The following is a 21225-nucleotide window of genomic DNA, read 5'->3' as shown; positions in this document are numbered from 1 at the left end:
TTTCCCTGCATCATCGAGACACGCCTTTGATGCGGCCATTTCCGCTTGCTTCTGAGAACACACTCTGCTTTTAATGAATCAAGGAGCCCCTCAGACGGCCTCTGCGAACGCTGCCGTGTCTCAGCCCAAGCCTATTCGTTTTGTGACGAACCATGATGGTCCCTATGCGAAGAGGCGTCGCATTAATTCCGCGTGCCTGACCTGCAGGAAGAAGAAGACGCGATGCTCGGGTATGAGGTTTTGACTGTCTTGACTATGGTTTGCTGACAGCAGAGTAGGTGAACGGCCTGTATGCGGAACTTGCATCCAGAACAAGCATGAATGCGCCGGCTACGGCGACGACAATGGCGCAGGCGAAACCCCAAAGGATGGCAAAAAGGCAGCGAGAAGAGAGAGTACCGTGTCGACCAGCACGCCTTCCCGGAAGCAAGAGCCGCCCATCGACCCTCAGCTCACGCGACCGCATCTGCCGCATACCACATCGCAAACCTCGGAATTAAGTCTCCAGGCCTCGCCCAAAGTAGAATCAACTGGCAGCAGTGGAGGTTTGAGCTTGAGCACGCGCAACCGAATGCCATACTTCAGGTATTTCGGGCCTACAGCCATAGTACCCGGACTGCGACAGATGGTCGTCAAAGTGCGAGGCAAGCAACATGGCAGTGCCCAGACTACATCAGATCGTAAGTACATCCCGCGCGCGACGGACTTCAAGCTCTTGATGCGGTTATCGAGGAGCACTTGCGCCCTTGCAGCGCAAACACTCTCTTGCTGCTCTGCTGTATTCCCGTCTCATGTAGCTGACTGGTCCAGAACACGCAATCGAGTCCTCGCCTGCACAGCCATCAGTTGGCTCACCACCAGCGCCAGAAGCCCGCACGCCAGCCGAGATACCCGTATACGATGCCTCGTCAATGTCACCAAGTCCGCTCATCACCCATCTCTGTAAACTATTCTTCCTACACCTTGGCTGCTCTTTCCCCTTCCTACAAAGAGAGCGCTTTTTGCGAGACTTGGAAGAGAAGCAGGTGGATGCCATCCTCGTCGACGCTGTCTGTGCGTTAGCGGCCCGATTCTCGACACATCCTATGCTGACAGGCAAGAGCGACCAACAGAAAGATGATGGAACGGAGACTCCAAAAGTCCCGCCTTCAGAACACGGCCAAGCCTTTGCCCAGCGAGCAAAATCAGCTATCCCAGATGCTTTTCCATGTCCTAGTGTGGCAGTGGTACAAGCTGCGTTGCTTCTTGCATACGATGAATTCGGTGCGAGCCGCGACAGTGGACTTTGGATGTATCTCGGTGTAGCCATTCGCATGGCGCAGGATCTAGGCATGCAGTCTGTGGGAGGTCTGAAGTACGAAGGTCGCAAGGGACCAACACCAAATTCCATTAAGAGCTACCCAGATGGCGGGCGGCACGCGGAGCAACCAACTATTCAAGATAGCCACGGGAGTAGTGCGGAGGAGCAAGAGCAAAGAGCCGCTGAGCGCGAGAGGTTAGATACTTTTTGGTCAATATTTTTCCTTGATCGCGTCATATCTTCTGGAACGGGACGGCCGGTCACCCTCCGAGATCGCGACATCGAAATCTCTTTCCCTTCCCTGGATGAGGTCGACTCTTCTGGATGGCCTTTGCCATATCCGGCACTGATCCGTATCATTCACCTCTACGGTCGTGTGACTGATCTCCTGAACCGGATAAGAAGCGCCGATGACATCACAGCTGACCTGCAGAAGCAACTCGGAGCATGGGAAGATCGCTTGACAGGCATCTACCAAAACCTGTCGCCTAAGCTTCACTTCAACGCAGTCAACTTCCAGCAATATGTCAAGCTCAATCAGGGAACGAATTTTCTTCTACTGCATTGCTGGTTCCACACTCTAATCGTTCTTTTGCATCAGCCAACGCTGCTCCGGACGTTCGAAGGAACTCCACAATCTTTGTCTACTAACAGCAGAGAACTTTCCATGTCTTCTGCCAAGACTGTCGCTGATATACTAGCCTTTACCGAGCTCATTGATGTAAAGACTGGAATTGGCAATCCCTTCACCAGGTATGATCAGGTTATGTCTTTACTGATGGTACCACACACTAACCAACCTTTAGTCAACCGATATACATAGCCGCGTGTGCCTTCCTTAAAGAAACGGCACTTCACTCAGCATCGTCCCAGCCTCAGTCTTGTCCTGCAAGCCCCGGTCGAAATGGGGAGAACGGACAAAAGACCTCTACTCAACATTCCCTTGACCGTCTGAATTCCACCAACAGCTCTGTCAAAGACCTGGAGCAAAAGCAAACAGCCGCTAAGCATACATTGCTTGCCTCTGCTGCCAACCAAAATTATCAACGTTGTTACCGCGCCCTCAAAGCCTTAGAAACATACTGGGCTGGAGTCAAGTACATTATGACTGTTTTGGATCAAAAGGCGAAAGGCGTTGGTGATCCTCTGCTGTACACAACCGAAGAGATGGAAAGTGCATTAGAAGCCCCTCGACCTGAGCCATCGTTCACCAGTCCAGGCTGGAGAAGGAAGCTTAGCTGGGGGACCTATCTGACAGCACAAAATTCAGATGCTGATGTAGCAAAGATGGCGGCTGCGATACGCAAGGGTGCGAGGACGCCAAATATGCCCGGCTCGCCAATGGTACACCCCAGCCAAGGTATGTTCCTTATGCACACAACCATGGCCACCTACTAACCCTCGACAGCCATCGGATGGTCGCTTACGGGTACTATGAACTCGCCTTCAACAAATGTCGCAGTTATGTACACATCCGAAAATGGTGAAGGTCGGAGCACGAAGCCACCACCTACAAAAGTACCTCCAGCCAGTACTCAGCCCTCCATCGCTTCGTTGATATCGGATCCTCCCATTAAATTCGAGCCACGTCACCAATCTCTACCGTCACCTTCCGCTTTCTCGCAGTTCAGCTCAGCGTCCATGCCACCGCCTCCGCCAAACCCATCTTTCAACCATATCCCTACCCCAGACCCGGTCTTGGTGTCAGATGCGGACCTCCTCTTAAATCTACACTCTCCGTTCTCTGGTGGCTCACCGTCAGCCATCAGAACGCCACTACAAAATCCAACGTCGTATACACGTTCATCTTCACAACAACACAACCAACTACATCCTACCCCTCAAACAGAATTCTCGCCCACTTTCGGAACTTTCAACACACCTTCAGACAACACTTTCGGTGATATGGTCATTGACACACAAGACGTCGATATGTCCCTTCTAGGCGCTGATATGATGCCTTGGGACTTGGAGTACTTACCACATGACATGCTTTATTTCGGCGATGGCGGCTTTGGAAATGGTGGATTTGCGGGTGATGGCGCGTCAGGGGATCATAATACGGGATAACGCTTTCGGCAACCATTACACAATGTACATTAGGGACAGACTTTTGTGGAGTCTTATATTTTTCAAGCCGGAATATCGGGGTTTTCCATTCAGGGAGGATTGGACTTGAGTGGAGTTTGATACCATTCTGCTTCTTACATGTATGAATTGAGATGAGAGAAAATTACTATATCAAGGCCTCGACGCAATAGTTTTGCTGCAATTTATTGACTTGATGTAACGGATGTCGGAGGTCCACATGTATCTTAATTCCCGATGATGCATAACTTGGAAAGGATTCAAGTTCTGGGGCCTTTGTGTACGTCATGTGCTGAGGTCTTGCGTACTATGACAACAACCCAACGAGGTCGTCACCTGGAAATCGATCTGCGATAATGAGAGTAGTCTGAGCCAAGAATTTGCGTTTCTGGGAACAATAATGTCTTTTTCGTTGGGTTTTGCTGCTTGCGGCTGGCTCGAAGAAGATCTTGGATGAAAGACTGTAACACGATCGAACATGAAGCGCGTTGGGATCAAGTAAGGGTATTTGTGTCAAATCGAATCGAAGTATTTGGTATCCAAAGTAACCTTAGAGTACCCAATATTACCAGACGTGATCTAACCCATGCACACAGTCCAGCTCGTCCGAGTCTGCATGGTTGGTACCTGGAAATTTATCTACAAGAAACCACATAGAATGATCGTCATGGGCGTCTGTCTGCGTCGATTGTACCGTGGTACCCGTTGTCACTTCAGGAAAGTGTGGGTAATCGCTGAGATCAAGATACTGATTTGGGTCGAAGTGTTCCTGAGGCAACTCGTTATGGACACCGGTAGCGGACAAAGCAGCTATGCTGATAGAGTCGTAGCCCGAATCTGAAGAATCAGATATGGGATCGGTTATCTCAGGGACTCCTCCGCCCTGGCAAGAAATTTCGTAGATATGTAGTTGAGATGGGTTGACTTCTGATTTCGTTTGCAAATCTGTTGACACAGAGTCGCCGAGCGTGGTGGGTAGATGCGTATCAGTAGGGTGCTCAATGACTTGCTCCGACAGTATAGCTCTCGAGCTTGGAGTGACTTCTGCCCTCGTATTGCTTGACCCGGCGGCTGTTTGGAACATCGTCTCGAGCTGCATCTGGCATTGCCTGACAATGTCCACTAGTCGTTCCTTTAGCCTGTCCTCTAGTGGTTGGGCCTCATGTTCTATTATACTCTCTAGTGTACGCCGAACGAGACGCGGAAGCTCGAGACGCGAGAACTCTTGGAAACGGGTGCTGCTTGATGACTCGGCTGCGCTCGCAGTATTGCGTTTGTATTCGATGTCTTCGTCTATCAGCATCTGTGCGTCCAGACTCGATGAGTGATGTAACTTACAAGGACTTGGCATGTCTGCATCATGGTCATCTGGGAACAAGATACGGTATACAGCTTTCCACTTCTCTATTTCACTGTGGTGCATCTGGCTGCCTTTCTTGCTTTTCATCCTTTTCTCTTGTTCTTTGTCAAAACCTTCCAGCGGTATCTGCTCACGCAGTTCGCAACCACTCGGATCGCGTTGATGTTCTCGAAGTGCAAGATCATTGGTGAAGGTTGTACAGCAACGATGGCATTGTGGTGGTAGTAAGTGTCGCCGGTATAAATGCTCCCTAGTGACGTTAGTCTCTGGTGTGTAGCCGCAAACCCCAACGTAACTCACTTTAATCTCGCGACTGTAGTGAAGCCTGGATCCCTGCAAGATGTGAAGGTTTGATGTCTACCTGGGTTGCGCTTGTAATAAGGGCATGCGAATCGCAGTTCCGAAATAGGCTGCTTGCCTTTAGATACAGAGTCTGGCCTACGTCTTTTATTTGAATCGTCGCCATCGTCTGGAGGAGTTGAGCCATCTCCACTCAAGCTGCGCTTCCTGGATACGAATGAAGTGTCTGAATATGCGGATGCACCTGTAGGATGTCCTGTTGCATTGCCACTAGAACTTGGATTGGTTCCATTAGTGGCATGGTTTCGGAAGGTCGCGCTGAAGACTTTCTGGAACTCCTCCATGATAGCATCCACGAGTCGCCGCTTCGCGGAGACTACCTGGCTGGGGATCTGTGAAACAGCTGGAGAGCCTTCTCTAGATGATATGTCTTCAGAGCAGTCTGTCTCTTCTTCAGATGATGTAGCTGTTCTAGATGAGACAAGAGAGAGGCGACTTGATGATGCTGTCAGTTCCGCGATGTCTCCGCACCCCAGATACGTAAGCTCTGATTGTTCATCAAATTCTTTTTGCGCGTCATGGACTGACGGTCTCCCTTCATCGTATTTGAATACCAAAGTCCCTCGTCGTGTCGTAACATTGACGGATTTACCGCATTGTACATCATCTGACGCTCGGTGTTTCCAAACGCTTGAATCCGCCATCCTTGTCACTTCGCGGCCAACACAATCCGGTAGGTGTTCGTACATTGATCCGGCCGTAAAACGTGTTTTACAGATGGGACATTCTGCTAGATCGGTATACGCAGGATCCATACCGGGGTATTGTGTCGGTGGGCACGAGAAATCGTCATAATGGCACCACATTAAGTGCTTCAAAAATTCAGACACCCGATCGGGGCCTTCTCCAAATACTGCACGATGAGAGGGCAATAGTTTGCAAAAGCCGCAGACTAGTGTCGTTTCGCAATGAACAAGCAAATGGCGCTCTCTATCACCGGCTTTCGTGAACCCTCTACAGATGTGGAGATGCGAAGTCAGTGTATGTCTCACATGCATTTCGTACAGTCATAACTTACCTCAGGTGGCGCTCGCATCCCTTCCATGGACATAATCCTACAACTTGTGCAGTGAAGCGGGTACTTCCTATGGGAGAGCGTTCGCTGTTGGCCATGGCGGAAGTGTCGTCTGTTTCTTTCTTGCTGCGTCTGCTGAAATGCCTTCCTATGGACTGTAATGACCTAGTGGACCTGGTTGACGAGTTGCGACTGCTCAGAGTAGCACTGCTCATGAGACTTGGGCATCGACTTGGGGGCTGCGCAGCATTTTGGGAGAAGTGCGAAGATGAGCGTGAAGACCAGCCGTGAAAGGGGCTATCGTCATAGATTGGGGCCGGAATCGGCTTCCGGTTGGAATCGAGCTTCGTCAGGGTGTCATTTCCGTTTTCCAAGATTGGGTCGTTCAAGTGTCGTGTTATATAGGGCTTGTCTTCCCGCAGAAAGGCCGCGACGTCTTGTGATACTGGAGCATCTGTGGCCTAAGTTCAGTACCGACTATCAATCTGTAGTTAGACAAATATACCCTCCTGATCCGCCAAAAAAGCCCCAAAGTCCATGTTTTGGGAGTGGCGATGCTCCATTGTACGCGTTTTACCGTCGGAACGCACCAGTGCGGCTGTGGCAGTAGAAGATAGTAGCTATCGATGCGTACACTGGAAACAAAAGATATCGTGAAGGCAGCACGCGCAAATACACTCTAAGGATGGTGTCTAGTCATAAAACTCATATCAAGGATGCTTAAGTGAGTGCTACCGCAGCGCGCAGCGTCGTATCGCAATTGCGCACAGTCATCTGATTGGTGCACACAGCCCGACGACCGGTCAGCTCGCTTCGAAGCGCACGATCCTGATCGGACACAGCGAGCCGTCTTATTGGCTTGACGGCGCACCTTTCCATTTTGTTTTTGTTCTTAACGCGAGAGTCAATGATGATGGCAGTTGTCGTCCGATGTGGGTTGGGAAAGGTGGAGGTTGGGAGCGTATCTGGAGGAAAGTGGAGTCTACTGTAAAGGGTTAGGAGATGTCACCCTGGGGCTCCTTACGTCATCCACAGGATCAACTTCTACACATGGCGCATCAACTGCTAAAATCTACTACATACACATTTTGGACGTGAACGTGGTGCACAGAGATTCTGCTGAATCTAAGGAATGTATCTAATACCTCTACTTTGACTGGAATAGCTAATGGATCCAGATGTAGCAGATGATCATATCTCTAATTATTCTGCTGGAAGACTGGATGAAGTCCAAAACCTAGAAACATTATCAACTTTGACTACCTAGGCATCATCACCAATTGAACTTTGGGCCTTCTTTAGTTCTCAGAACACTCTAACCTATATCGAACAACTGCCTAGCATAGCTCGCCGGATCCCCGTCCTCTTCTTCTTCTCCATAGTCTGGCCACCGCTCATTGTGCTCCACCCGCAGCGCAGTAATCTTTTCAGAAAGCCACTCCGCCCGCTTCTCATCTTCCGGGTCAGCCTGCTCATCTAGAGCCCACGTATCATTCAGTCTCGCAGCAAGCCGTTCGTACTCAAGCATAAAAAGCGCAACTTGCTCCTCATTGTCGCGAGACCAGAGCAGCATCTTGTATATGTCCAGTGCCATCTTTGGGGAATCATCGTCCTCATCTTGCTTTTTTTCCATATCGAATTCCTCAGCGGCTTCCAGACATGTGTCTCGTCGAATCCGCTTAAAGATGTCATGGATGAGCCGTTCCGTTGTATAGCGTGCGTCGAAAGCTTGGTGACAAAGTCGATCATGACCATGGTACTCGTTACACAACGCGGTGGGGTTTTGATTGTGAAGCATGTGCATCTTGCCTCCCCAGCCGGACGAACGACCGATTAACAAACGCATGACGTGAGTTGCAAGCCCATCCGGTAGGTCGTGTCCTCGGCGACTGTGATCGAGAGCTATGTCGACTAACAAACGGAGGATGGGCAGGTCTTCGTTCATTTTCAACGAGTTGGCGAATCTGATGGGGAAGTCTAGGTTCTGCTTGTCGTCGTCTTCCTCTAGTTGCTTGCGGTACTCGAGGTAGATCTTCAATATCCTATCTGCTACCATGTCTTTGACAACTGGCGACTTGAGCATTCTAGCCAGTCTGTACATCTCGGCGCAAGCATCGAAGTTCCATTCAATCTCCCTTGGCTTGGGATCGTCAGGCAATATGACTAAGGCGACATCTTCGTGGTGTAAAGACATTTCCGGATCCGGGATGACATCGTGGGTGGGCAGTTCGCTCCGAGGGAAGGGCGAAATTGCTTGAAAAAAAGCACGCGCGATCACGGGCGAAATTCTCTTGCGGCCAAAGTCTACAACTTGGTCTTCGTTGGAAGATGATCGCTCACTGTAAGCGCCACAATACTTCTCCAAAGCACGTAAAGTTGCCCAGTGCGAAGCACCATTAAGCTTGACCTCAACTACATTCGACCCAAAGAGGTTGTGTGTGGTGCGGATGCGGTCGCGAATAAGAAGACTAGAAGTATTACGACATTTCATGATTGGCTGGGTGGGATGAACTTACGGGGCTGAGTCCTCTTTGTCTTTAACGTGATCCTGCTTGCTATCATCATCAGGTGGTTGTTGCTCATCCGTGGCAAGGTTGCTTGCCGTTTGCTCCAGAGTCTCTCTGTCGGGTGTGAGCGTGATCTCCTTCTCCAAATGCTGCTCACTCGTCGTCTCTTTCTGCTCAGAACTGTTCTTTGAGACAATGTTGGGGTTTATCGGCGTCGGCTCTTTGGTCTTTGGAACTGGCTGATGATGGACAGTTGGTGTCGAGCTCAATACCTTCGCAACTAGAGTCGGGAAATGATTTTGCCCCAGGCCCAAATTCTTAAGACGCTTCCTATCTGAAGGGCCTCTAAGTGTCCAGGGGACCACAACATTCTGCTCATCAAACCACTTCCACCCATGCAACTTGACCTGTTTTTCTACACCTGCAAAGGTAGTTGCTTTCCCACCATTGCTATTGTATGCAGACTTACACGCCTCCCAAGTAAGGCCATCAACCAGTCGAGCCTTGAGCCCCGCGCGTACCTCAGGTGTGGCTGCTGAGTCAGTGTCATTGGAGTTCGCCGGAAACGGGTCACTTGTAATGTACAATGTGCGGTTGCCGACCTCCTCAAGATATGCAGCTCGCACTTGGGGATCAGTTATGACATTCAACATCTGATTCTTAGTTGGATCATCTCCTCGAATCAACCAAGTTGCGTCTGGAGTAGTGAGAGACGGAAGGGTTTGTTGTGGCGTAGAGCCATCTTCATCGATATCTTCACTGTCAGAGACAGTATTGGCTAGTTCATGATTTACAGCAGCGGTCTTCTTAGCCTTCTTAGCCTTCTTATGAGTCAGGGCTTGATTGCGAATATCCGCCGTGTCGACAGGCGCAGTAGCTTTGTCAACGTCGATCACGTTCCGCTTACGCTTTGGACTTGAAGCTTTTGGATTATTCATTTTATTCTTGGTTGCTTATACGTGACGATGAGGTACGAGAATATGGCCGTTAAGTAGTGAAAGGATCAATGACGACCTTGTTCGCGCTTGATAAAGGGGGTGTTGAGTCTTCCGGTTGCGCGCGCAGATATAGTAAATATAATGATAAGGTTCTAAGAAGAACGAAGAGGGGCGTGTATATAGACAGGAGCAGCACTGGAAGCAGGGAGTTCTGCCTCCGTGCAGACATCGTGCAGTAAGAGGGAATTGCTGGACCACATTCTTTCACCCTTACAGAAGTGAAATGAAGTATTAGAGGAACTCGCAGCTCGTAGAGAATCGAATAATATTATGTGACGATGTCATTGGGGTAAGACATGCCTGAGAAGTGTAGAACGGTACCTGGTAAGGAACCAGTACAGCACATGCGAGATAGTAGTCTGGTTGGCTTTATAGGACTGTGCGTCATTACCCAAAGTCCACCTGAAAGACAAGCATGAGCACAAACATATTCTAAAAACAAAAATTTGAATCATATGATCAATTGCTATTCCAAGCTGTCCTGGAAAGCGGCAACTACACGTCCACCGCAGATTACTTGTAGCTATTCAAACAAACAAAAACGCCGCCTTTCGTTATCAAAATGCTCGGGTATGATGCAAGAGAACAAACACACCCCAATTCCCCTTCCCGTCCCTTTCCCTCATGCAAAAGCAAAGAAATTCGTTTCCCTGTAAAAAAGTATTAAAGTACAGTTGATCGTCATGGGCGTTCGTTCGTCGCGCCCCTATATCCCTGGCGAAAGCGCAGGGGAGATGAAAACAAGAATGGTGTGGGCCTGCTAGTGTGCGAGTGGACAAGCTATTGTGTTCAAGAACGAGTGCCGTAGTGTGAGACCGATGTAGAATATACAAGCGATGAGCGAGTGGGATGAAGTTTGCTGAGTCGAGCCGGATGACATCGCAGTTCAAGCTTCGGGTGCATGCTCAGGCCCAGTCGGACCATCGCCAATAGACAAAAGATCAACCTTGGGATTCTCAACAGTGACTGGAACAGGTCCCGAAGGCGCAGGTCTTGTCGGCTGTGGTGGAGCAGGTCTCAGAGACGGTGAATTGGTGGGTCTTGGAAGCCGCGACGGACCAGTCTCGCCTGTGCGTAACTCTAGAATGCGCCGGTTGTCTGCTTTCACAACTTGCTACGTCGTTCTTAACTTCGCTATTACAGGATGATCAGATGTGTCAAGCGCACGCGGACTGAAGACCATTGTCAGCACACCCCCAGCTCACACTCTCTGGAGATTTAGTGGTACCGCGGTGGGGTTCCTTGCCCGTTAGGCACACCGTTGGGTTGGAACTCCATCTCGCGCTTCATCATCTCCAGCGTTGAGGGGAAGTATGGCTCGACGCCATATGTCTTGAGGTAGCTGGCGGTCTTCTCAATGCGCTTGATCTCGCGCTTTACGTCCCAGCCCTCGCCCTCGCCGAAGCGGCGCTGCACGACGTCGACCATGGTCTCGTCGAGTCTGCTGTAGAAGTCGCGGCGTGCGGCAATGTCGCCAGCGTCAGCGCTGTCGATACCGCCGTGTGAGTTGAGGTTGCCGCCGAGCTTCAGGATGAGGTCGAAGGCGTAGCGCGGGCCAGACGGTAGGAGCGTCAAGCGCTGGATGTCGGGCAGGAACTTCAGCATAGCCGAGGCGAAATGTGAGGATGAAATGGAGTCATTGAGATCGTCTTGCAGGCGGTGCAGGTCGAAGTTGACGATGGTGATCTTGCGGTCGAGCTGGGCGTTGAGTGTGGGCGCAGCGTCGGCAGTGGTGGTGTCCATGATCTTGGCGATGGAGGCCGGGACATCTTGGAGGAAGTCAGTATGGAGTGTCAAGAGATGCATAGAGTAGGGAATGCAGTCTTACCTGGTCGCAGTCCGCGCTTGTCGATCCAGTTGTGTACCTCGGCGCGCTGCTGCTCGAGCTGGTCGACCCAGTTCTGCAGGTCGGCAAGCTGGCTCTCGAGCTGCTCAATCTTCTCTGTGTAGGGCTGGACGGCCTGGTTGAAGGCAGCGGTAATGAGGTCGGGCATGCCGAGGCCCATTGGGCCGCTGCCGCCGGTGGGGGGAACTTGCTGGGAGCGGATGGGCATGTTGTTGTGGGAGGGAGGAGCACTCTGCGCGTACGTCGGCTCCTGGGGTTGCTGTTGGCGGGGATACATGTCAGGCTCTTCGGCGGGCGAGAAGGGCTGGCTCTGGTGGGACTCCTTCCGGCTCGACTCAGGGCGCTTATCGGTGGTGTAATCGTCGAATGATTGCGAGCGCGGGTTCTCACTGTTGTCTACGTAAGAATTGGCCCTGGACCTGCTATGCAAAGTTAGTGCAAGTCTCAGGATGCAGTGGCTGTGGTGCCGACTTACCGTTTGAAGAACATTATGCGAAAAGAAAGAGTCTGCAGAGAAGCGTGAAGGTCGTCGTGGTTATAAAGCTGTCTAGAGCAGACGAAGCGAGATTGCGCCCCGACTTGTGAATAAGAGAAAGGTTGGGCGTCTTGGAATTAGGCTTTCGATTCGCAGAAAAAGTGCGAGGTTGAACGACGCGGAGCTGTTGGCGGCGGTGGTTGGGGCCCCTTGTTCCAAGAGACGATAACACGACAATCGATGACCACGTTACACGCCAGACAGCGCGTGTTGCACAGGACTCACTATATATCTTGCTCCCCCGAGGAATAATCGTAAACAATGCTGCAGCAGGCTTAGCGGGTGTAATAATGCGCCGAACGGTTGTTGTTATGCTTGGTGCAGTGGTGGTATTGCTATAAGCTGTTGGGTAGGACCATTATAGCTGGCAGTGCATGAGCTGCAGCGTCCGCGTCCGCGTCCATGCCACGTCCAAGAGCCCCGCTAGTTTGTGCAGCCGCGCCTTCCCAGCCGCCTCCCCCCAGCCTCACGGCCAACATCACTCGTCCGCTTAAGCCTGCCGTCTGCTCTCACGCCATGCAGGAGCCGATAAGAAAGCAAGCACGGTGATGCTTCTTGAAGCGACACCGCCTGACCCACGCGGGAGTGCCGTCCCTTCCAGGACCACCCTCGCGACCCAGAGCGACCCATCCAACCTATTCAACACACCCTGCAACGTGCACCGCGCACTGTTGCCCAGCAACCCAGCCCATCTCAGGGAAAAAGCATGGCTTTACCTAGGGTCCCTCAACGTTCGCCTGCACGGAATTGGGGACTGCACGGATACTAGCAAATCTACGGTAGCCGTAGTGAACCATACTTTTCCTCTCACCCCTATTGCTATCCTAACATGGTAGAAACATTACAAACGCGCATATGAAACTAAATCTAGGTGCATACTACCACTATACAAGAACTACTCTGCTTTCCCACTAGCTTTTCCCTGAACTGTCCCGTTACCCTGCGCCTTCTTGCTGCTGCCAAACTCCACGCCCCGTATAGTCCATTCACTGTAAATCTCCAGTCCGCTAACAAACACGCCCAACAAACTTGCAATGACAAAGTGGCTGATCGTTGTCCCAATTTCCAGCCAACTCCCCTCGTCCTTGACCATGTAGAAGAAGCTCAGTGTCATGACATCACTGACCGCCATCACCACCATGAACAGTGCTGATGGCGCCACGCCTAGCCCGCGATTGAGGAGACCAAAGTTGGTTGAGAGGGCGGCAAAGGGCGCCATGAGCTTGATGATAAGGAGCGCGCCCTGGGAGAATGGGTCGAAAATGGGGATTAGACGGTACACGGCGTCGAGCGAGAAGGATGATACCGAGGCGATATTTGACGCGCTGAAGAAAGCAGACTGAATAAAGAAGATGAAGAACAGAGCTATGCGCGCGTCGGCCAGAGTCAGAGATCTGTACTCCCCCTTCTGAAGTGAGCTGAGTCGATCCGACGCAGCGTCCTTGGTAGGCTTGGCCGGATCCGATGTGATGGCCGTAGTCGAAGCATCGGCCGTGTTATGCAGATATACCTGGTGCTCCAGACGCATCCAGCTGAAGAGGCACATGCAAAACGCAAAGTAAAACAGACCTTCGTACGAGATGGAGAGGATGATAAAGGTTGGTGCGAACTGGAGGAAGATGACTACAAGGCGGTGGACGTAGTGGGTGTTGGGATAGAGACCGTGGAGTTGTGGCACGACAAGCGAGGCGAACAGTGTTGCTCGTGTTACTGTCAGGACACCAAATGGTATGCCCTGGCGCGCTTGTAAGTAGCCGACGCTGCTCTTCGTGACAATCATGGAAAGCGCTACGAGGCCGAGCTGGATGCCAAGAATGATACGAGATGTGTGGTTCAACTCGTGTTTGGCAAGCTCAGATTGAGATTTGCCGTCTTCAAGGATCGCCCTCTCGAAGACAAGGTAGAGTATACCAATGGCAAACATCAACACACCTCCAAGCAGGCTACGTGTCATTAGCTTTGGGTCGATGTCGATACCGAGTGCACTCACATGAGACGAATGTCCTCTGCCTTGTTGGCTGGCAGTAGTGTGAAAGCGCTCATGGCTATGCAAGACAAAGCCCAGGTGGCGACAGTCGCCATATTCTTCTTCATAAAATCCTGCCCATATACTGCTGGCCAGAGTGTCGCGAGCAGGTAGCATACCGTGTAAATCTCCCTAACGAAGTAGCTTTGAACCTATCATTGGATTAGTACATTCGCCTCCCTTTACTCCGGATCAACTTACCAAAGCCTGGAGTAATCCGAAGAAGCCAATAGTCGCAAACACTAGTTTTGCGACATCAGCGCCCGATTTGAGATGGCCAAACAGGATCTTGCCGCCCTTGACAAGCGATAGCATCTGGGCAAAGACTTCCTCCCAGAACAGGACCGGGAAGAACGCATATGCATAGTAGATGACCGGTGATTCTTGTTTGAAGAAAACCCCATAGAGTGCAACAAGCACAGAAGAGAATATCACCATACTAGCCACCGTTCTCTGTGCCGGCACATGTTCGGTGAGCACATGTAGGTCGACAACTGTGGTGATGGCGAAAGCGATCCAGCCAACATAGCCAGCAGTCACCAACGTCCGGAGGAAAAGCCAATCGTACGTCTGCAAATACCGCAGTCCTTCGAGACCAAGGTCAATGAGCTCGTAAGTCTTGCGAATAGCCTCGTCTGCGCTGCCTTTGTTGATCAATGAGTGTATATCGGCAACGCGATGCTCGACAGAATGTGCCTCATCACCCAAACCAGAGAAAGGCCTGTACCGCAGCTGTGTCTCCTTCTTCATCTCTTCTTTGACATGATACATCTCCAATATCTCCTTGGCATTAACAAGAAGAGCTTCTGCCTTGGCCTTGGGATCTTTGTCAAGGTAGGAAAGCGGCAAGACTCCGACTGAGTTGGTTGGGAAGTCAAGTCCCACGAGATAAGCCATCAATGCCGCAACGTCAGCCTGGTCGACGTCATGTCGCTCAATCTCGTCCAGGTTCCAATCTGAAGAGAACTCGGTGTGGCCCCTAGCAACACCTGACGTGTTCTTCACAGGAGGCGCGACACCAGCACCCCATGCGATCAAGGGCGTACGCGTATTGTCTGGGTGTCCATCTCCGTGACTTCCCCAGTCGCTCATGCCATGGTCCGCTGTGAATACAAAAGAAGTCTTGTCGTCGTTGTAGAACTCTTCGATCAGCTGCGTAATCTCCTGGACCCCGCGATCCACGAGCTGAATATTATGCAGATACTGCCACGAGTAAGGTCGATGCGCATGACCCGTAGTATCCAGCCCAAGCAAGTGGAGAAAGAAGACGCTCTTCTCTTGCCTCAGCTCAGCATCCAGTGTTGCGTTCGTCTTGGCATCAGCGAACAGCTTCTTGACGCGCTCAAATACCCATTCATCCAACACCCAGGCGTCTTTAGAGGAATCCTCCTCTTCCGCGCCATAGCAGTATGCGTCGACTCTTCCAGGCACTGCACCCGTCTCAAACATGGGAAGAATATCCGGACTGCCCCAACTCCATGTATGCCGACTGCGGTTGAAGACGCTGTCGAAGTTGACTGGGTTCAGTTTCCATCCCGTTGTGACTGCTGAGACATCCTCATATAAGCCTGCGATGAGTGCGACATGTCCAGGGCGGGATTCGGTAGGCACCCGTGTATGGGAAACGCCAAAGGTGCCATGTTCCAGGACGCGAGAGCGAAGAAAGGGAGCGAGAGGGCGCGGGGTGGTTGTATTGTCGGCGAGAGGGATCGGAGGATTTGGGTCAGGGTTGGGGAACGATTGAAATGCCTTGTCTGCACGGAGTCCGTCACCTTGTTGCTCTGTTAGCACTTGCTATCGGGTTCATCTAACGCGACTCACCAACAAAGAGTACTAAGCGTTTAGCGGGAGCTTCTTGCGTCTCTACACGGTGCTCGCGCATGCCATGAACAATAGGACTTGTAAAGTAGGTGGAGAAACAACTCCATATGTACAGCAGATGGAACACCACCGCTATCAGCAGGAACCTATAGCGACCGAATTGCGCCATTGTAAAAGAGTGTGAGAAGAGCAATGCGCCTCGAGGACACGTTTTGTGGACGCGTTGCAGTACTCAAATGGTTTGCAGGGCCATGACGGTATCCCTGCCAAGAGTTTGAATCGCCATAAGGAGAAGTGCAACAGCACGCCTAGTTACACTATGCAGATGCTCGGTCTCAATTATCAGCTACTGCCCATCTCGGCTGGATGGCAGACTTGTCAAAAACGCGTGGTGGTCAAATTGTGAAGTACCAATCCCATCGCCCAAATAGGAAATACCGAGCTCGAGCTCCGCAGCATCACAGAACGCGTTCGCATTTGTTGGGAATGCATGTCATTGTTATAGAAGCCAAGTCTTGAGCGATTACCAAACGATGTACCTTAAAGACCGTTGCAGCTTGTTCATCCGTCAGGTCGGAAGTCTATCTATTCTTCAACGTTGAAGTTCGCGCCCTCTCTCAGGCCCTCGACAACCAGCTCGTGGCCCTCAGCCCGCTGGTAGATATCTTTGATGTCGTCTGCCACATGTTAGCATTGCGTTCACTGTTCCGGAGCTCAAAAACCTACCAGTCGTTGTCTCGAAATGGCTAGTGGCGTCGTAGCTCTTCGATATGAAGACGTTGTCATTGGCACCGCTCTCAATTGGCTCGTAGAGTGGGATAGCCGGGCCCATGAACTTCTCCTCAATCTTTCCGAGACGGTCGAGACCGGGCTGGAGCTCAAGGTGGTGGTTGCTATCGCCCTCAGCGATCGTGGAGACGATAGCGATGTAGTAGCCCTTGGGGCAGACGTTGTGTGCAGACGAGACGACAGCGATGTAGATGTCTAGTCACACTTGTCAGCAGAATCCTATCGTGACACAGATGTATGCATACCGTGCTTGCGTCCAACTTGGGACTGAGGGATGATCAATTGCAGAGAGTCGGCATCGGCTGTGTTGGGGATCGGGTGGTTGAGAATGCAGATGGCCTTCAGCAGATGTCCAGTAACGCGCGCCTTGCCGGGGAAGTACGAGGGGTCGGCAAGAATCTTTCCTGCCTTGGTCTCGAACTTCATGCCCTCGCCGGCATCATCCTTCTCCTTCATGGTGGCCTTGATACCCACAACCTTGCCACCGTCGTAGAGGAACTCGTCGACATCGGTGTTCAGCATGTAGGTACCACCGTAGATAGCGGAGAGACGAGCGAAACCCTGGGGCAGCTCTCCGAGACCGTAGAGCGGGTAGATGTATGGAGACTTTCCATACCGCGCTACAGAGTTACCGTAGAGCCTGATGCGCTCAATGGCCTCGTTCGCCTGTCCCTTCTGCGTGATGTAGTCGTCGGTGGGGTACAGAGCCATGGCGTGACCAATGAAATCGCGTGTGGTAGCCTCGATACCAAACTTGTCGTATACATCCTTCATGGTAGAGTTCTGGATGTCGATGCCTGCGTGAAGTGTCAGCTACCATCCCTTGATCATGTCCACCGGAGAGTGCCTACCCTTGTGTGTTGCTGGGTCATCCTCCTTGTATGCGCCAATCCACTCGAGGAAGTTCCTCACCCGACGCTTCTCAAAGAGACCCATGAGAGGCGATCGCAGTGCCTCGCCAGCATCTGAAGGAACCTTCGCGACGGTTGCCTTGGCGCCGTTGCCCTGTTGCACATAGCTGCCGGCGATCTGCTTGAACTCGAGGTATTTGGTAACGTCGGTTGAAACGAGGATGTTGGTGAGTTCACCGTTGGCCATGAGGAGCTTGGGGACAAGGTCGATGTTCCAGTCGTTGACGCGGCCGTACTTCTTCCATGGCTCGCCCTCTGTCTGGCCGTACTTCTTGAACAGCTAGCCATCGGGTCAGTGTGTGTATGTCAGTTGGAGATGTTGCGAGCTTACTGCTTCGATGTTCAGCGATGCCGCCTCACTGCACCCTGTCAGCTGTCGCCCCAAGTGTACCTGTCAAGATAACATACCCGCCGTAGTGGTCATTGCGGTCGATGTGGAGCACCTTCTTGCCCTTGACACTAAGGACACTGCAAGCATGTCAGCTTTTGCTCAAGAACCGTTCTCGAGTCCTTGTGTTACCCTGAAAGTACACATTCAGTGAGACCTGGGGATGGTTAGCTTCCGCATGTTACGTAGGTGGGGTAACTGCAACCCACCTGTTCCCAGGACCACGACGTCGTATTCGGGTGCAATCTCGTCCATGGCTGTCAGATGTCGGTTGCAGAATAAGAAAGTTGAGGATTGCGGTGGAGGTCGTCCGCTAAGAAGGCGCGTGGTTGAGCGGTCTTAGGGCGGTGTGATGGATGTGGGGTTGTAGCTCTTTGGGAAGCGCCTCGCCAATCTGGTCGACCTGTTTATGCTGGCATTACTTTCATAACTCACTACGTTTGACATGTACTGAATTAGTGCAATTCACTGATTTCATGACTGGCTATGATACACGCGATATGCTACAAAAGCTCGGCCACCTTGCTCGAAATAGCAGCCTTACCGTGCCTCATGCTCTCCCTGTTCGCCGTCCCAAACGCGACATGATGTACGATGTGTAAAGTTACAATTCTTCCAGACTACAGATCTGCAGAACATCGAACAAGTGTATATACCGCCTACACGCTACCCAGACTCGTATGCCACATGCACTCATGAACCTCATTATGCGTGAGTCGCCTTTTCTTTCGGCTGTACTTCGGATTCTGGGAGTATCTTGTCTTTCGAGGGCTCTTCAATAGGTGCCTCGGCCGCAGCATTGTACGGGGCGTCATCTACTTCTAGCGGATCCTGTGGATTGGGTCAGCATACAGTCAATCCCGTTAGGAAATCGAACGTACATATGTTGGTTGGGTGAACTGTGGGCCGTCCGTTCTTGAAAGGTCAATGTCCGGATCATGCTGTGCCAGTACGTATGCTTCCTGGTATGCCTGGTGTCGCTCGGCGAGTGTGTCTAAGATTGCCTTCATCGTCTCCTGCACAGTCTTGTCCCGCTCCTGGTTTTCGTAGTCGCCGTAACCCGCCTCTAAACGCTTGCGCTCGAGCTTCTCGGTCGCGAGACGGTTCCGCTCCTTGACGCATACCCACCACAGCTGGTGTAGCGAGTCCCAGTCCCGACTGCGCAACTCGCCCACAGTCCACGATCGTCCTGCGTCTCTGTCAGCCACCATAATCCCTCCATTTGTCCAATTGCAGCCTACCATGCCGCTGCTCGTCTACTGGTGTCTGCAAGAGCTTCTGGTCCTTGAAGAAATCCCAAAGCCCATGGTCTGGTGTGCCCGTCACTTCCTGCTCAATCTCGACCGGCTTCGGCAATTGCTGCTTTGAAAAATCTTTCTCCCTAACCGACAGTGTTTGTCTAGGACGCAGACCTGTAGCCCGGACTGCAGAGTTTCCTCTGTTCTTGTTGTTGTCTCTCTTCCATCGGGCGGGTGATGTGGAGAAGCGCGCGCACTGGACCGATGGGACGAGGAAAGAAAGGATCGTGTCCTGTTGCGCCAATGCTAGATTGGGCCGGAGGAGTCGTGAGGAGGGTATCGTGGCCATGTCGTCGGTGTGGGCTGTGCTTGCCGATGCTGGAGGGCGCAGCCGACCAACATTCAAAGTTGCAGGCACTGCAGGAAACTGCGACCGGGGTAGGCCGCTAGCGCATGCCATCAGCCCTAAACCATGGGAACCCACCGCCCTCCCTTCGTATAAAGAGAAGCCACCCCGCGGCTGTCCTCCCTCTCACCACCAAACCTCGCGCTCATCACCCCGTGTTGGGCGCCCTCAGATAGTCTCCAATTTCATTTGACGAATTCTTCGATTTCACCAGCGGGTATCAGGACCCGCCCTTTACCATCCCAGGATGCAGCAATCAACCGTCACCATGCAATACACTCCAAACCAACTCTTCCGCATTTTCTGGCAGCCACAGCAACTCCGTGTCATCGCCAAGCCTCCCTGGAAGTCAGTCAATTAATTGGGATTTTGCAACTTCTTATTCCACCGCCGACAGCAGCGGTGCTCTTCTCGATACCACTTCACTTCTTCCTACCACTACTGCTTCTTCTTCTTCAGCCGCTTTGTCATGCGGCCTACTTGCACTGGACCCTTCTTTCCAAACCACTCCGGACTGGGACCTCTTTCCTATTTCTGACTCACATTATCTTGGCGATGGCACGCAATTGCTTCCTGGCGAGCCGGCTCTACTTTCAACAGCGGGAGACAACATGAACACGTTCACTATGCCGTCTGGCATGGGCAAAATTAACAATATGAACACATCTGCACCCATGATGAGGGGTAAGGACCACACTCCCTGGCGATTCAGCAGTGTCTAACCTATCCAGATCACTCTCTGTCTGGTTCTTCCTCCACAAGCAACAAGGACCATGGTTCGTCTCCCACTGAGCAATCCTCTTCATCCAAATTGTCATCCACAAAGAACAGCCCTCTGGCTCCAGAACCATCTTCCCGGGTTGAGAAGCGGAAGGCCAACACGCTCGCTGCTCGTCGCTACCGCCAAAAGCGCGTCGACCAAATGAGTACTCTCGAATCCGAACTCAAGGACGTCAAAGCCGAACGGGATGATCTCAAAGTCCGCAACGCCAGGCTGGAAGGAGAGGTCGAGACGCTTCGTGCTCTTCTACGTTCTCAAAAGTAGTCCTGTTTGTATCGGTCTGTCAGCATGTGATGGACTCGCTTTTCTTTTCTTAACACTCAGGGAGGCCTCTTTTCAGACGATGTCGGACAATGAGTCGTTTCATGGCACACCTGTTCAGGGTGATGCTCAGATCGGCAAAATAGGGTATAATCTCAGAGGGCATCGGGACTTGGTGATAGATACTCACAGTTAATCTTGTTACGACGAATTGCATTGTCTGTTCTACAAAGCTACGAACTCTACTTTACATTCTCTACGTTTTGTACTGATCTTCCGCATGTCTCCAGGACAATCACTCTTGCTCACCTTGAGCAAGATTGTATACATACCTGACTTGTGCTCTCCTAACGCATCAGTCAACTCACAATGAGTCGATGTGAGCAACTCTGAGAGCCATTTCCCACAGCAGCAACAGCATCGTGTGCCAAAGAGTACTAGCTTGCTGAGTCTATCCGTGCATGTCCTCACAAGCACTCCTTGCGCCCTTTTCGCTAGATTTGAGCCTGAGGCTTCACAACTGCATTAGTGTAGCTGAAAGTGTGGTTCCGAGTGAAGTTGGTCTCCACTTAATGATCACTAGTCGTCCAATGAG

At 51.6% G+C, this 21225-nt stretch overlaps 7 protein-coding genes across 7 annotated transcripts; 2 read left to right on the top strand and 5 right to left on the bottom strand.

The window, feature by feature from the left end:
* Positions 1-73: 73 nt before the first annotated feature.
* J4E82_000817 (uncharacterized protein) lies at positions 74-3370 on the top strand (the record flags this gene model as incomplete). Its single annotated transcript, XM_051727137.1, has 5 exons — positions 74-230; positions 279-680; positions 811-2053; positions 2107-2660; positions 2709-3370. 5 exons carry the CDS (start codon positions 74-76, stop codon positions 3368-3370), a joined length of 3018 nt encoding a protein of 1005 aa, XP_051592944.1.
* Positions 3371-7438: 4068 nt separating this feature from the next.
* Positions 7439-9568, bottom strand: J4E82_000816 (uncharacterized protein; the record flags this gene model as incomplete). The annotated part of the gene is made up of 2 exons (XM_051727136.1): positions 7439-8591; positions 8640-9568. The coding sequence occupies 2 exons, from the start codon at positions 9566-9568 to the stop codon at positions 7439-7441; spliced, it is 2082 nt and encodes a 693-aa protein (XP_051592943.1).
* A 1278-nt stretch (positions 9569-10846) lies between these two features.
* Positions 10847-11963, bottom strand: J4E82_000815 (uncharacterized protein; the record flags this gene model as incomplete). The annotated part of the gene is made up of 3 exons (XM_051727135.1): positions 10847-11397; positions 11457-11893; positions 11950-11963. The coding sequence occupies 3 exons, from the start codon at positions 11961-11963 to the stop codon at positions 10847-10849; spliced, it is 1002 nt and encodes a 333-aa protein (XP_051592942.1).
* Positions 11964-12904: 941 nt separating this feature from the next.
* Positions 12905-16025, bottom strand: MCD4 (Glycosyl phosphatidyl inositol anchor synthesis; the record flags this gene model as incomplete). The annotated part of the gene is made up of 4 exons (XM_051727134.1): positions 12905-13952; positions 14000-14187; positions 14237-15807; positions 15857-16025. The coding sequence occupies 4 exons, from the start codon at positions 16023-16025 to the stop codon at positions 12905-12907; spliced, it is 2976 nt and encodes a 991-aa protein (XP_051592941.1).
* A 416-nt stretch (positions 16026-16441) lies between these two features.
* On the bottom strand, positions 16442-18199 carry GDI1 (Rab GDP dissociation inhibitor alpha; the record flags this gene model as incomplete). The annotated part of the gene is made up of 8 exons (XM_051727133.1): positions 16442-16533; positions 16583-16840; positions 16891-17442; positions 17497-17836; positions 17888-17915; positions 17965-18024; positions 18077-18101; positions 18154-18199. 8 exons carry the CDS (start codon positions 18197-18199, stop codon positions 16442-16444), a joined length of 1401 nt encoding a protein of 466 aa, XP_051592940.1.
* Positions 18200-18649: 450 nt separating this feature from the next.
* MRPL4 (54S ribosomal protein L4 mitochondrial) lies at positions 18650-19531 on the bottom strand (the record flags this gene model as incomplete). Its single annotated transcript, XM_051727132.1, has 3 exons — positions 18650-18775; positions 18826-19133; positions 19186-19531. The coding sequence occupies 3 exons, from the start codon at positions 19529-19531 to the stop codon at positions 18650-18652; spliced, it is 780 nt and encodes a 259-aa protein (XP_051592939.1).
* Positions 19532-20262: 731 nt separating this feature from the next.
* On the top strand, positions 20263-20633 carry J4E82_000811 (uncharacterized protein; the record flags this gene model as incomplete). Its single annotated transcript, XM_051727131.1, has 2 exons — positions 20263-20272; positions 20320-20633. 2 exons carry the CDS (start codon positions 20263-20265, stop codon positions 20631-20633), a joined length of 324 nt encoding a protein of 107 aa, XP_051592938.1.
* Positions 20634-21225: the final 592 nt, after the last annotated feature.

Source organism: Alternaria postmessia (assembly GCF_024291825.1).
Source record: "Alternaria postmessia strain BMP 2775 chromosome Unknown scaffold_3, whole genome shotgun sequence".
Taxonomy (NCBI): domain Eukaryota; kingdom Fungi; phylum Ascomycota; class Dothideomycetes; order Pleosporales; family Pleosporaceae; genus Alternaria; species Alternaria postmessia.
This window is presented reverse-complemented; position numbering and strand designations above follow the sequence as displayed.